General features: G+C 44.4%; 1 protein-coding gene across 2 annotated transcripts in view; it reads right to left on the bottom strand.

The window, feature by feature from the left end:
* TMEM132C (transmembrane protein 132C) overlaps positions 1–14,671 on the bottom strand; it is a 293,597-nt gene that overhangs the window by 135,546 nt on the left and 143,380 nt on the right. Inside the window, exon 1 of one of the 2 annotated variants that reach the window (XM_019486684.2) lies at positions 1,892–1,916. The exons of the other annotated variant lie outside the window; for it this stretch is intronic. Within the exon in view, the coding sequence (XP_019342229.1) occupies positions 1,892–1,905 (14 nt within the window). The 5' untranslated portion in view covers positions 1,906–1,916. Of the gene's footprint in view, positions 1–1,891; positions 1,917–14,671 lie in introns of those variants that run through there. 2 annotated transcript variants of the gene reach the window in all.

Raw genomic sequence — 14,671 nt, 5'->3', positions numbered from 1 at the left:
ATTTGCAGAGCTGTGCATATGTTGAAAGCATATGGTTTCCTGGATCAGGGCCATCATTTTTGATCCTCTGGCAGAAATAAACCATATAGCAGAGAGATGAAAGTCGCCTTCGTTTTAAAGCTGAACAGAATAGCGGTGAGGTCAGCTTCAGCTTCACACTGAATCCAGGATCCTATAAGGGTGATGCTTTGAAGTCTTTTCAGCATGTGGCAGACAGGATGATGAGTGAGAGAAGCTTGACTGTCTTGCCTGAACCACTATGGTTATTAATTCCTAGCACAAAAAAACTTCTATCGCAGTTTTGTCTCTCAGTAATTGGGCGACTTGTCCCTCTTTCTACAACAGAGAATTAAAACATTTTGTTGGCACGAAGGAAAGAAAAATCATCTTCATTTTACCGACGAAAGGCCCTGACTGCTCACTTTGGACTTGCTGATGAAATTCTTGCCAAGACAGGCTAAAGAAGATTTATCATTATTTAGAAAAATCCCACAATAATGAATCACTTTTGTAAAAAAAATCACAATTTCCAATCAATATTCTACTTGCAAATTGTAGTTCTTAATTTCACCGTCAATTTTCATCTAGGTCCTCAGCCTCTCGATATCCTAAAGTGTAGGATTTAGAGAGAAATAACTTATTTAATGTTTTCAGCCTAACCCTGGACAGAAATCCGGTCATTGCCATTGCACATCCTTGTCCCTTCTGCTGTCACAGTACAAGAAACTGCATTGTTCATCAGTGACTATATGTAGTGACCACCTGATAAATGCATTACAGATGAATGGCATCCAGGTTGTAGCTGTATTGGTCTAGAGGCAAAACTATCTTTTCCTCTATGCTTCAAGAAGGGTCCTTGTGCCTGAAAGCTTGCAAAAAACTTTTTAAGATAACTTAAAGACATTTTTTTTGGTTGCAATAATCTAGTTGGTCTAATAAAAGATATCACCTCTACCATGAGTTCTGATTCTTTTTACAGATGAAAGGCAATTAAACCAGCAACAGCCACAGCTGATGATGTGATTAATAATTCCCGGAGTCTTTGATGCTTGCTCCCATTACAATTTTTCCATTTAAATTAAAATCTTGGGTAAGTTTTTATGGTCAGGAAAGGCTAATACCACCTGCCAGACTAAGATGTACAGAGGGCAAGCGTTGAGTTCATCACAGATTTCTTCACACGCTACAGTTTCGCCAAGCTCAAGTAATCTTTGCAGCAAATGCTGCCACTGGTCCTGTGTTGTCTAGCATTTTTGAAGTACCAACAAGAGACTTAGCAACTCAGGGCATGTCTATACTGCAGTGTGGCACCTGTCCCACAGCTGTCTTTAAGGCTAGGCACAGACATTACACATAAACCAGTTTAAGTGATCAGAAACTGGTTTCAACCTGTAACAGAAGAGATGGCCAGTGCACATAAACCAGTTTAAAAATGGCTGAAACCGGTTTGAGATAAACCTGGTTGAATGTAGTATCAGCCTTAACAGATTTGGGTCAAACCGGTTTATGCAATGTCTGTCCCAGACTTAAAAGTGCTAGCTCAGGGACTTCCAGCAGTGCAACTGGTGTAACGCAGAGCTCAGTATGGGTTGAGCATTTACCCATTTGCCCCTGTGAGTTTTGCTGCCATGACTACACCATTAGCCATCCCTGAGCTATTTAGGCAAAAGCCGCAGTCACAGCAATGATTGTAAGGTAGACGCATCTTAAGGTTTCGGGTCTGCACGCATACGAGACAACCACCAGAGACTCAAAAGTCAGCTTGAGACAAGTAAATGCATCCTCCCCCGCAGGTTATACGAAGTCTCACGAAAGGTGTGCAGCCACCGAGGCCTTTTTCCAGCCCTCCGTTCCCTGTCAGTGTATTTTCTTTGCAGAAGGGTATACTTACTTCATCGTTAGCATGCCAGATAAAGTGCCATCCTTTCCCCTGCTTGCTATTCTTCGATCTGTACGTCGCCCATTCCTAGATTAGCAACCACTGTTTCATGCAGAACAACCCAGGTCTCCTACTCAGGTCTATTCTTAAACTTGCTGCACGGCTCAGGAGGAAGCTTACACATGCACACGCTTAAATATATGTATGCTTTAAATCTGATGCCTCAACTTAACAAACACTGACCCCTTTTGGTCGCTTTTCTTCAGTGCCTCAAAGCTTTCTTGCCTGTAATGCTTGCTCACCCTCCCCGAGCTTCATATTCAGTAAAGCTCCACTAATCTCCCCTGACTTTCAAAGAGCACCTGACCATACCGATTTCCAAAGGTCGCATTGTAAGAAAATGTTTTTATCGTCTCACGGTCTTTTTTCCTGTCCCCCCCATACCCACACAACCTCTGCTGCTAGCTGTGGCTTGACGGCGAGTCTCGAACCTTCTCAAGTTCTGCCAGAAGGATTTCCACCTCTCTCTCTGCCGTGATTTACGTGCTCCACTTCTCTTCTTTGTTCCCATAGTAAATCAGGAGATTAAAGCCAGCTGGAGGAACCCGTAAACCCGAGGCAGGAGACGAACTGCAGTAATTAATAAGATTTGTTTTATGAAGTCAGTCTTTTCCTTTCACCTTCCTCGACGAAACGAGTCCGCGGGCCTCATGACGGCCCCGAACGGGGAGGGCAGACGTCCATTTTGCAGAACCATAACCATTACAAGCGTCAATTCTAGTGTCAGCGGAGGGTCCAAAGGCGAAGAGGGACACGGAGCATGACCTAGTAGGTATCTTATGCTCTCTAACATGCCTGTTTAGTATGAGCAGTACCTGGAAAGAGCAAGAATCATTGTGTGGACACAGGAGATCTGAGCTAAATTCTTACTGTAGCCTCTGACTCCTTGCATAATTGCAGGTTTGTCTTCCAGCTACTCCTTGCTTTCGTTCCACCGGAATAAATGGGCATAATGATGCCTTTGCTTATCTTGTCTTTTTAAACTGCAAATTCTTAGGGGCAGGAGCTCTCTTGAACTTTACCAGGCCATATTCTAGATGTGACTTTCCTGCTATTTCAGGTTGGGCATCTGTTACTATGGTAAATAGGAAGCATTACCCCCAGATGTGTTTTGGGATGATTTCTAGAATGGGAGCAACTGTTAAGCTAGTAATTCTTATAAAGGGTGGCTCTTGCCCTCCACCTCTCCTGCTCTGTCCTCAAAGTGAGTTTTTTGCATGGGGTTGTCAGGTATGGTCCTGGGGAAATGGTCCTCAGGCCGTGTTATGATGGCTTTCTCTATAAACTCCCTAATTCTGGGTACTCGGCAAGGACAGAACACAGCAAATGTGAAAAATGACAGGTATCAAATGCTTCATTTTGGCATGTCAAAATATTTGGTTCAAGTTCAGTAGTAGTTCTAGCAGTAATAGCATCAGCAGTTTTGCAAAGGTGCCTAGGATGTCCTTGTGCTAGGTGCTGTACAAATACAGAGGGCAAAGCACATTCATTTGCCCCAAAGAGCTTGCTATCCAAGCGGAAAACACAAGACAACAAGGAGAGGAACAAGGAAATCACGAGCCGATCCCGGTCAGCGTGACGGCAGTTCATGCTAAATTCCTTCCCTCCGTGTGATCTACTGCAGGAGCTGGATTTGTACTGGAACGCTTTTGACACAAGCAAACTGAAACAACTTAAACATTTCACTGCAGATAAAGTCTTTGAAAAAAAAAAATTCTTTTTTTTTTTTAAATTTGTCGGTCAATCTTGAAACAACAACAACAACCAAGTCATTTTATACAGAAAAGTCAAAACATTTCATGTAGAGAATGTCAAAACAAAATGCTTGGCGTTTCCCAAGCAAAACATTTTTAAATAAAAATATGCTGTTTGAATAATGTTGCAACATTTGTTTTTATATATTCTCCCATATTTCCCAGCTGAACGTATTCACTACATTACACCTACCACTCAATCCCTCTGCAACTGCATTGTTTTTTCAAAACTATTAACTCTTGAAAAATGTTTGTCCAGATCTAGGGAAAAGTGCTAAGCCTGGGAACTCACTTCTCCCAGCTCACCCTGCGTCGCCGGCCAGCGCTGGAGCAGTGATTCCCAACCAGGGTGCTGCAGCAACCTGAGCTACCAGGAGATCCTTTTGAAGGTGCCAGGCAACATTAGCACTGCTAGGTGTGCAAACACCTATGCATAATTCACATGACAAACGCAGAGCTTTCAAATGGAAATTTATGATGTCAAAAACTTTCAGACCTATTGTGGCCGGAGCTGTCTGTAACAGAAAAATTACTCCACTATTTTTCTGTAGCCAAAAAAAGGAGTGCACACTAAGAATTGGCATTTTCTAATGGGGCCCTTGAGGCAAAAAAGGTTGAGGACCACTGACTTAGGGCATGCTGCAAGACCCTCTACCCTCCCCTTATCCAAGCTATTGAGAAGAATGTAGTATACAGGTTTCCCTCGCTTTATGCGGGTTCTGTATGTGCGAATTCGCTGTTATGCAATGACCCTTTTTATACCAAAAATTCATTGTATGCGAGCTAAATTCACTCTTATGCAATCGGTACGGTGGCAGCCCGCAGTGAGCTGCTTTGTGCGCTGCATTGTGGGAGTGACGTGCACCCAAATATAGTCTCCGGTGTGGATCTGTGCTTCTCGCTCGTTGTCTGCGACACGTGTTTCTGTAGTTACCATCCCCATTATGGCTTCTAAGCATCCTGCTAGCTTATCCCCTACCCCTCTCTGCTGCTGGCGGGTACCAAAATTGTCTTGTAAAAGTGGCAGAAATGGGTCTGGGGGTCAGTAGAGTCGAGGTCTTGGAACATATCCCTATTTTTACATTGTAATGTGTGTTGCCTTTATGCAAATTCGAGTTACGTGCTGTTTTCCAGGAACGCATGTACAGCATAAAGTAAGGGAAACCTGTACAGTCACTATGTTCATAGGGCATCCTTCTGTATTGTTTTATGAGACTTGTAAAGAAGCCCAAGAGATCCGGAAACCCAGTTCTTTTTCACTCCAGTGGGAATCGGTGCTTCATTTCCCTTAAAACATCTGCTGCAAGGCAAGGAACAAGGTCTGCTAGCCGTCTCTTCTGACTGTTTATTGTTTTAAGTAAAGAAACCAATCTGATTCTGGTTTAGGCCCTTTAAATGATTAACTCTTGGTTGCCGGGTTTTTGGTTGGAGTTGTGTTAGTCTAAGGACATAAGCAGGCAAGCTTCTTTGGGTAGACGCGATACCTTTTACTAGACCAACTGAGGAGTTGGAAAAAAGTTCTTTGCAAGCTTTCGGGTGCAAGCATCCTTCTGCAGGCGTAGGGAGTCTGCCGTTATGAGATCTCCTTGGAGCAGAGGCTCCTTATGCCTGAACAAGGGTGCTTGTGCCCGAAAGCTTGCAAAGAACTGTTTTCCTAAGTACTCAGTTGGTCTAATAAAAGATATCACATCTCCCCAAATAAGCTTGCCCACCTAACTCTAGGTTAGCGCTCACTATCCCCACAAACTCTGAGTCAACCACTGATTTGTTTTAAATGAAAGAAAAAGACGATTTCAGTTCAACTTGGCTACTGATATTTGAGTCACGGAGCTGGTGCATAAGCTTCTAAAATATCTCAGAGGAAAACTGCTTTCCACAGCATTGAAAGTTAATACCTTTTCCCTGGTATTATTTAAAGGATTATAAGAAAGAGGGGCGGGGGGAGGGGGGGGGAGACCCTATATATGCAGGAGTGATCTACACTATGTTGAGACTCTTGGGTTGTCTTTCTGGCTTGAGAGGAAACTAAATCTGAATTTACAACCCATTAACACTCTGCCTCTAGCAAAGATAAACAGTGCAGCCTCCAGAAGCGGTCGCAGGCCTGCTTCTGCGTTTAACTTGGATCAGCCCGGCAGTCGGGATCCGAGGAGAAACAACAGCAGTGTGGCACGAGTGCCGTTGAGAGGTGCTGAGTCGGTCTGGCTCAGATCTGACCCTGCCTCCCAGAAAGGACAAGGCCATTTCATACTAGGAGAGTTCACAGCAACTCTCAAAAAGCAAAGTAGTTCCTGCTGCAAAAGCCCTACTTGACCCCTGCCCGTGATGACTGGATTGATGAGGTCGTTTGGGTCAAGCTAAGAACAACCGGATGGTGTTTGGCTCAAATGATCAGAGCAATGCCAAGTTGGAAAGAAGCAAAAGAGACCTGGCTCAGTTCTCTACGCAGGCACCAAATATTCTCAGCTTCACATAACCTCTACTCGCTTCTGACTCCCTAACCCCTGTCCTACAAAACCGAGATTTTTTTTTTTTTGCCAGGTCTTACCATTTTATCACAAGTCTTAGGGTAACTTGTATTTTGCCAAAAGCCCTGCTTCCAGAACCATGCGAATACCTGAGAATCTCAGGATTGATCCTAAAAAACCCCAAAAGTTTCTATCCCCCTGGGTTACAGAGGAAAAAATGAAAGCATGGACCCAAGTGTTTCCCGTATAAAGATCCCAAGCTTAATATATTATTTTTTTTAACTCTCACAGTGTTTCAGACAATAATGTTTTCACAAGTGTAGGGTCAGCAGTGCAGTACTAATGTCATGATCAGACCCCTCTGTAACTCCTTCCAACTCCAGCACTGCGTTGTCCAATGCTTCCCATTCATCCCAGGCTCCCAGGAAGTCAACAGCAGTTTTGGATGCACAAGGAAGGCAGATTCAAGACCTTAATAAGAGAAATATGATTTCTCAGTACCTACAAAATGTTCCCAGAAACATTCTGCAGTCATTTTATATGCAGCGACAATATCGAAGCACGGGCAAAATGTTCCTGGTAGCCTTGAATTCAAAGTCCTGGGAGAAAACAAACAATATTCACATGCCACAAACTTTGGATACAAGGAACTTGAAAAAAGCTGATGTATAATCACTCCTAGTAAAGGCCCCTGCATGGCCCTCGCTGCAGGACTGGTGCGTTGTGGGTGAGTAACCACGCAGTCCTGTGAGCTGCTATTATTTGCATGAGTAAACCCCGCAGAAAGGGGCCTTCACACAGCTGGACATGGTGCCTTCTTCCCTGCTTTATCAGCAGAGGAAATTGAGGCAGCCGTCCAACACAGAAACACGCCTGCTACAACGTGCAAATAGGAAACACAGCGTGCAGAAATCCAGGGAAGGGATTTAGCCACACATGCTAAAAATGACCTCTCCGGCTCCACAGCCCTCTGTTGCAGGATTACAGCCATCTTTGTGATAAATGCATCCAGATTACACTCACCACGGCGTGCACTTTCCATTATTATGGCAAAATCTCTGAGCTGAGTATTCATGGCATTGCCCCAGCTGGCACTGCAAGGGCAGTGCTGAGAAGAACACGTACCGTTTTCAGTATTTATTAGGATTATTACTTAGAACCTATGTGACTTTTTGAAGTCATCTTCTTTCCCTGCAGTCCCTTGGTATCCATAATCCTATCCTCAGTCCCCCTCTGGCAATTGTTCTTGCTGCCCTTTGCCACCAGCCCTGCAGACTAGAAAGTTTCTTTTCCTCTCTGTTAACAAAGATCCTATGCTCATGAGCTCAACTGCTGGGCAAACGAAGGACCAATGCACTGAAAATATAAGTAGGGAACGGGATGGCTATGGGTTACATTGGAAGGGTGGTACATTACCATTCAATTGAGGGTTCATGGCATCCTTTACGGCCTGAAGTACTGTGCAGAATTATCCAGGACAGTCTCCATACCATTGTCCTTTGAAGAGTCTTGTTTAACATGCTTTAAGAGTTGGGACCCTTGGGAGATCATGCCTCAGCTGTCTCCCAGCTTCCCAAAGCTCTCTCACTGGTAGCGGGAGCACCTACCGGTGCAACTCTTAAGGAGGTGTAACATGTGCTCCCATTAGTGGACAGGTCAGTCCTGTTTCCTCCTCCTCCCTTTTAATGGTAGCTAGTAGCCAGGGAGAACCCTTTGACTCGTGTGAGTGCAAGGACTACAGTCAATGAAGTGAGAAGAGTGCAGAGCAAAGCAAGTAACAGGAGAATCAACCCAACAGGTTCCCATTATTCCAGTTACAAAACAACACCAGTATTTGGTAAGGCCTTTTGCCTCTCTCAGTAATCCTTGCCTTTGCACACTGATCTCAGCATCTTCCATCTTAATCTGAATGCTCAAAGTATGTAGGAAATGCTCTGAAAGCAGTCTAGTGGGATGCGCTGGACAAAGCTGCTAGCTCTTATGATCCAATTGAATCTTAATCTGTTTAAGACTGCTGTATCGTTGGGACCATGCATGCAGTCAGCTTACCCCAAAATAGCACAAATCGTTTTGCCTTGAGGCTGCTGCACGTAACACATGTTTTTTTATGGCCTGCTCCAAACCCCATTGATGAAGTCAAGGAAAAGACTCTTACTGACCTCTGAGTTTTGGATTGGATTCATAAAGTGCATTCGTATAACTCGCCTTGGGGCCAAAGTGTGGGCAGCTTAACCCTATGAACACTGCGGCCACAAAGGCAAAAGGAGCACATGAATACAATTAGGGACAGGGGTGTCTCAGTGGAGGTCAATGACTGGGGGAAACTCTCCAACCACGCTTAAGCAACTTGTTTCCATTTGCACAGGTTTTTCCCCTGTACCTTAAATCCACATTTTGATTTCCTTAAGGGGTGAATCGGTGGAAAGATGACCACATCTTTTTCCAATTATTGAGAAACTTGTGTTTTATATTAGAGATGCAAGAATACTTCTGAGTCCATGGGGTACAAATGGGCTGTGGGCCTACTATATACATGAGGCTTTTCCCCTCTCCTTCACTGCTTTCCCCTTGCATCTCCAGTGGCAGTGCATTCATGTGCCACTATTTCTGCACTCCAGTGGACCTCCCCAGTCAAGCCCATTTTTTTTTCCATCAGGTTCTCTTTTTCCAGGCCTTAGATTCACAGATCTAAGTCAAACACAAACTCAGTTATCACTGAACTGGCGTTGAACTTCACAGCTCACCCAACCCTTCCCTTCACTATGGGATTCTGAATCCAGTCTTAGCTTTCTGGTTTCTTATTTTCATGAATCTGGCTTGCTGTTAGGCCACCGTGTCATGCAGAGGTTTTCATCCATTTCATCCTTTGAAGGGAATGTATTGTTAAAATCAAAGCCGGGGTTTTCTTAAACTTGGATTTGAGCCCCACTTCTTGAAGGTCCCGGACAAGATCAACATGAGCAGTTATGAGACATAATGAAATAAAAATGTTCTCACAGCTCCTACACAATGCTGTAGTGAGGAGATACTCTTCTTCGCTCCGCATCTTGAGTCTACGAAGGCTGTTTCTCCCAAGCAGCCACTCCATCCCTCTCTAGGATACACTCTCCATTGTAAAACTAGAATGTCCTGGCCCGGGAGCCTAGCTAAGATCTTTGCTCATTAAATAAGTGGGGCCCAATTCTTCTGCTGCAGGATACTGGACCAACACTGATGTGGAGGAAACCATGCTTTATGAGTAGACAAACTAATGAAGGGACCAGCTGTTCTGATGATCACTCTTTTTAGGATCTCTAGGTTTTGGGGGTGAGGGATGAAAATGAGTGAAGACTAGAGGTTGCCCACTTCCCCCTTCAAACCTGGAATCTGCCATGACCTGATTGAGCATGCATCCACCTGTTGCTGAAAGATGTCCTGACCACAGCCTCCTTGAGAGACAGAATGGGACATATCACTGGTTCCTGCTAACTCCTAAATGCCATCTGGAAATTAAGACTTAAGATCCTGTTGTCACTCTGTCCTTGTGTCTGTTCCTTTCCTTCCCCGTTTTATTTTTACTTCTGCTCTATCATACTTTATTGCCTTCTGTTTAATGAGCGCCTGGCCAAGACTGTCTCTTTCCCAACACTGCTGTGGGCCCTTGACCTGTCTGGAAATTTAAAGCAGTGGTCCAAAACAGCCTGGTACAAATTTGCCGTGTCTCAGAGTGACTGATAAGAGACACGTGCTGCACCCATGCTTCTCTAACACGGCCCAGATAGAAGTTACAGAAGATGCTCTGTGTTGAAGCATCTTCATCTGACCCCTTGTTCAGTGAGGGGTCAGATTTTCACCTGATTGGCCATCTTTGAAGCTGCCTGCAGCCGTGCACTTGTGTTTGGTCATGGCTATAAACTGCTTTCTGTGGTCAGATCAGGCAAAAATTGTCACTTCTGTCTGCGCCCATAGTGATACTGCAAGTAGGAGTGAGCACCAGAGAAAAAACCTGCATTTTTTTCTGTTTGCTCTCCCCGTTTGCATGCATTTGTCTCATTTTGTCTTGAAGGAAGCAGGAACACATTTTAACATCAGTCGCAACAATAGCTCCCGAACATCTCAGCTAACTCTCTGTCAAAAAGGATAATAACTCCCAACTTTAATACCACCCAACCACTGTCAAACAAGGTTTTGTTCCCCGATAAAATCTCTCTCCAGTTCAAAGGAAAGGGAATGAAGGTACTGTAACAAGGCACGCCTTTCTTAAAACTTCACATTTCAAGTACGTCATGTGCTTCTCCTCCTTTTCCGCGGAAAAGGTCAAAAAGATGTTTAATGGGAGTGGTTGCCATGGGACTAAGCAGGCAACAGTCCCTCTATTTGAAGCCCTGAACCTTGTTCAACTGCTTCGTCTGTACAGTGACAGGGTCACGTTAAACCCTTTGACTCTCTGGTCCCGTTTATTCCATGAAAATTAACTCAGCCATTATCTGGATGGGATGTCAGACATGCTCTGGGGCAATGATCGCATTGTTCCCTACTTGTTGGCCCTCACAACAGTTCCTCTTTCAGGGACCTGTAATGCTGGAGCTTGCATCGACGCAGAATGGATGACTCCAGAGTCCGGCAGCCACAATAAACAAAGTGAAGTCCTGACAGGCCACCGAATTGTTCAACTCCTTTGATGTACTGCAAGAATCAGTGGAAAAGATCGTGTGGTGCATTTAAAGAGAACCAGCTGCCAGGGAAAAGCTAGGGGAAACGGCTAGCTCTTGGGAGAAGATGCTCAACTAACGGCTGGTTGGCTCAGACATTAAGCTACTCAAACGGTTTTTAATGAATCAGTATATTTATAACATTCACTGAGCTTTCCCTTTTCTTCCCGCGGAATAAAAATGAGCACAAACCACGCTCTCCTGCCATCTTCCAGGGAGCTATTTTTTCCCCCCTCCGTGACTCTCCCCAAAAGTCATTTCAATTCATCCGAATGCAGCTGGCTCCTAACTGCAGGGATGAAAATCATTTTGTTTCAGCTTGATGCAGCAGAAACGCACAAGACCCAAATAGCATGTGACAGAATATCAGCACACAGAGGCACCTTATTTAGGATTGCCCAGGCGACGGCAGCAACAAAAGGATTCGGGTTTCTACGAACGCTGAAACAGCTCCGGTTGCAAGAGAGTCCCAAACGGGCACCTAATACAGACCCATGCACATGAATGCTCATAGAGATGCCCGCAGAGTTTCAAGGCTCTCAAATCCCCATCGCAGAACCTCTCTGCATGCCCTCGAAGCTCACCGAACCTTTTATACAAACTTAATTTCTTTTCTCCTTTGGCCAGTCTTGACTTACTTGCTTAGTCGACTTTGTCATCAACCTTCAAAGAGCCAAACTCCATGGGGGCAGCTACCCCAATGCTATGCTGGTTTATTAAGGTTAACTTTAATGGAAGACATGGTTTATAACGTCCATAAAAGAAACCGTGCTGGCAGTCCTGAACGCCGCATTGCCGATTCTCACAATTTTATCATGAATCTTGTGGGATTTGCTGTTTTTCATAAAGCCCCAGCTCCCAGATACAAGTGGCTACGTGAGAATCTCAGTACTTGTAAACGGAAAAAAGAAGAAGTTGTCTGCTCCTTAGTTGCAGAGGAGGAAAGTCTGAAAAGAAGGAATGAGTGAGCATAAAAGATTTGGGAAATTCAGGCAAATAAAAAGAGCTCAAAAAATGTATTGTTGTTAAAAATGCTATGAATGCTGGAAGCCTGACTCATGATTTTTGAAAATTGGGGACTCACAGTCCTTCTGCAAATCCTTTGTTTATCCCAATATCTAGTAACGTCCGCACCGGGGCAGAGTAAATCCACAGCACCGTGCCAGTGACTTCCCTACTATTTTGGAGAGTCTCCCTATAGAGCACATATGGGAAATTTGGTCCACCCAGCCATTCACGCTTCTGTAGGGATTGCCAACAAAGAGCATCCTTTGTGGTGGAGGTTTTGATGTTGGCTTCCATCCAGCGCGAATGTGAATGAGATTGCTCATTTTACATAAGCCACCCAGCAGCCATCAGATGGCAGCACTACTGGACTTGCACTCTCCGCAAGCCAGTCAATTTAAGGCTTGGCAAGCCTATGCCAGTACCCCGAGCCATTCACTTCCTTATTTGAAGGGTCTTAGATAACAACACGGAGAGTTATGGAATACACAACAACCAGGGATACAGAGAACCGACAAGTACAAAGAGAGGAATATGAATAATATACAGAAGAGGCCATTATTCTATGTACTGCAGCATAGCATTTCTGCTCCTTACAAAAGAGGGAATTTATCTTTCTTTGATCAGCGGCGACGGAGCCAGAATGCTAATGAAATTAAAAAAAAAAATACGAGGAGGGAAATAAGAAAGCTGCTTGCAATTTCACTCTGATTTTGTCAGCTGATCGAGAGATTACAAATTTATTCTCTGTTTAATTTAGCCACAGGAGGGATTAATCATTCAGTCTGCCTGCACTTTTTTTTAGTTTTTCTTGCCTGTCTTTCAGTAGAGTTCAACCTGTTGGTTGTCTCCCTCTCCAGCCTGGCCCTATTTGGTATTTTTGGCCAGATGAGAGCGGGACTGGATTATCAGGTCCTGATTCTGCTCTTGGGGAGAGAAGTTTTACCCAGCTGTAACCCCAACTCAAGTCAACGGAGAAGTTTCTGGCCGGCCATGGCGAGCGGTAGCCAAATTAAGTGTTTAGTTACCTTCTGAACTTTCCCAGTTTCTCTTTTTGCTCAAGTCGGCTTTTCTGTTTCTCTGCCAGTCTAAGGTTGGGGGAACCTGATAATACAAAATTATATTGTAGGACATAAGGCAGAGCCCTCAAACCCTGAACCACTAGGCCACTCTGCTTCAATGTCACCTAATCTCCTCTGTGAACATAGAACAGTCCACGTTCTTTATTTAAATGCAAAGCTAAAATAGCCCCCAAGGTCTCAGACCCCTACATACAAGGTCTTCTGTTTCCTTCTTTGAGAGGAAAAGCAGTTCTTAATTGCTGGCACACAGAGCCACTTGGGTGAATAAACACTGATTGGATATTTTTGCATTATATAAAGAAATGCTGCCAGTATTAACTCCAAGTCATCAAACAGTTAATAAAGCCAGTTTCCATTTATTATCCAGAAAGTGTCCCAGACCTTGCAATAAATCAATACTTTACTGTGCTGTAATACCGAACTGTCCAAAGCTGTATTCTAGTCCGCAGGATGCCATTGTTCATGATATTATTTTACTCTGCACACTGACAGGCTGATATCCCCTTTGTTTATTAAATTCAAAGCCCCCCACTCTCCCAAATACAGGTCTTGAATAATAATAAAGCCCAGAAAAAGAAGATGGAGCCAGAAACTGGGTTAAATGCATAATTATGGTTTCATATCTGAAAAGCTTTGGAAGAAGTTTGTCAATATTGACATTATAAATCCTGATGTCCATTGTTTTTGAGTTTTTTGATTGATACACAGCATAGGATGGTAATATTACCTAGTGATCAGAGCAAGGGATGAAGAGTCAGGGCTCCTGAATGCTATTTTCAGTTCCCTGCCCACAGTCACACAGCTAAGTCACTTAACCAGTCTGTGTCTCTGTATATTTATCTAACAAATGGAGATAATGCTTGTCTACCTCCTAGGCGAATTGTGTGTGAATTAATTGACATTTGAAAACACTGAGAGGTGCTCGGATGATATGTCCTGTGGAACAGTAGACTAATTCCACTTTATAAAAGTCCCACATATATAAGGTGTCTAAAAATAATACATTGAGCCAGATTTTCACTACATGCCTTCCATATTTATGCTGTGGTACTTAAGGATCATAGAACTGCCAATGCCATCTTGCTTGGGGAGAGGTGGCTTGTCCCATTTGTCCCCTTCCTGACTGCGACTTGGCTAATGACACAGACACTGAACCCCATGCATCCTCCCCGGGCTCAGCTGCTCCCAAAATTCCTGCTGCAGGGCTCCAATGTCCGAAAAGGACCTCCTGGGTCATCCGTTCCCCCTGCAGTGGAAGGCAACCGTGTCACATAATCCCTTTTCAGAAGCTTACCAAGCTCCATCTTAAAGCCAAATAGGTGTCTTGCCCCCAGGGGTACCAGAAAGCTCTTGGACTTATGTCTACAACATCAACATTGGCCAGCAGCAAATGCTCTATCAGGACTAATTTCTGGAGGCTTGAAATAAAACAGTTGGCATGTTTAGCTAAGGTGACCCAGAAAGTAGGCTGCAAGACATAGTTACACCCTTGCCACCCACCCAGGGAATGTGCCAGGCCACCTATCTTTCTAGAGCAGGGGTCGGCAATGTTTTTGGACAGAGTGCCAAAAACACCTGCAAGTTCAGCTACCAGATGTTGGCGTGCCAGGAGTGGCTGGGGTCCAATCCTTGTTGTGGCACTGCAGCCCTGGCCTCTTCCCTGCTGTCTGCCCCAAGGTGCTCGTGCCAAGCAAAATGCCTTCACATGCTACACTCTGGCACCTGTGCCAGG

This window comes from Alligator mississippiensis, chromosome 10, assembly GCF_030867095.1.
Source record: "Alligator mississippiensis isolate rAllMis1 chromosome 10, rAllMis1, whole genome shotgun sequence".
NCBI classification, from domain to species: domain Eukaryota; kingdom Metazoa; phylum Chordata; order Crocodylia; family Alligatoridae; genus Alligator; species Alligator mississippiensis.
Note: the sequence above shows the minus strand (reverse complement) of the source record. Positions and strands in the feature narration are given on the sequence as shown.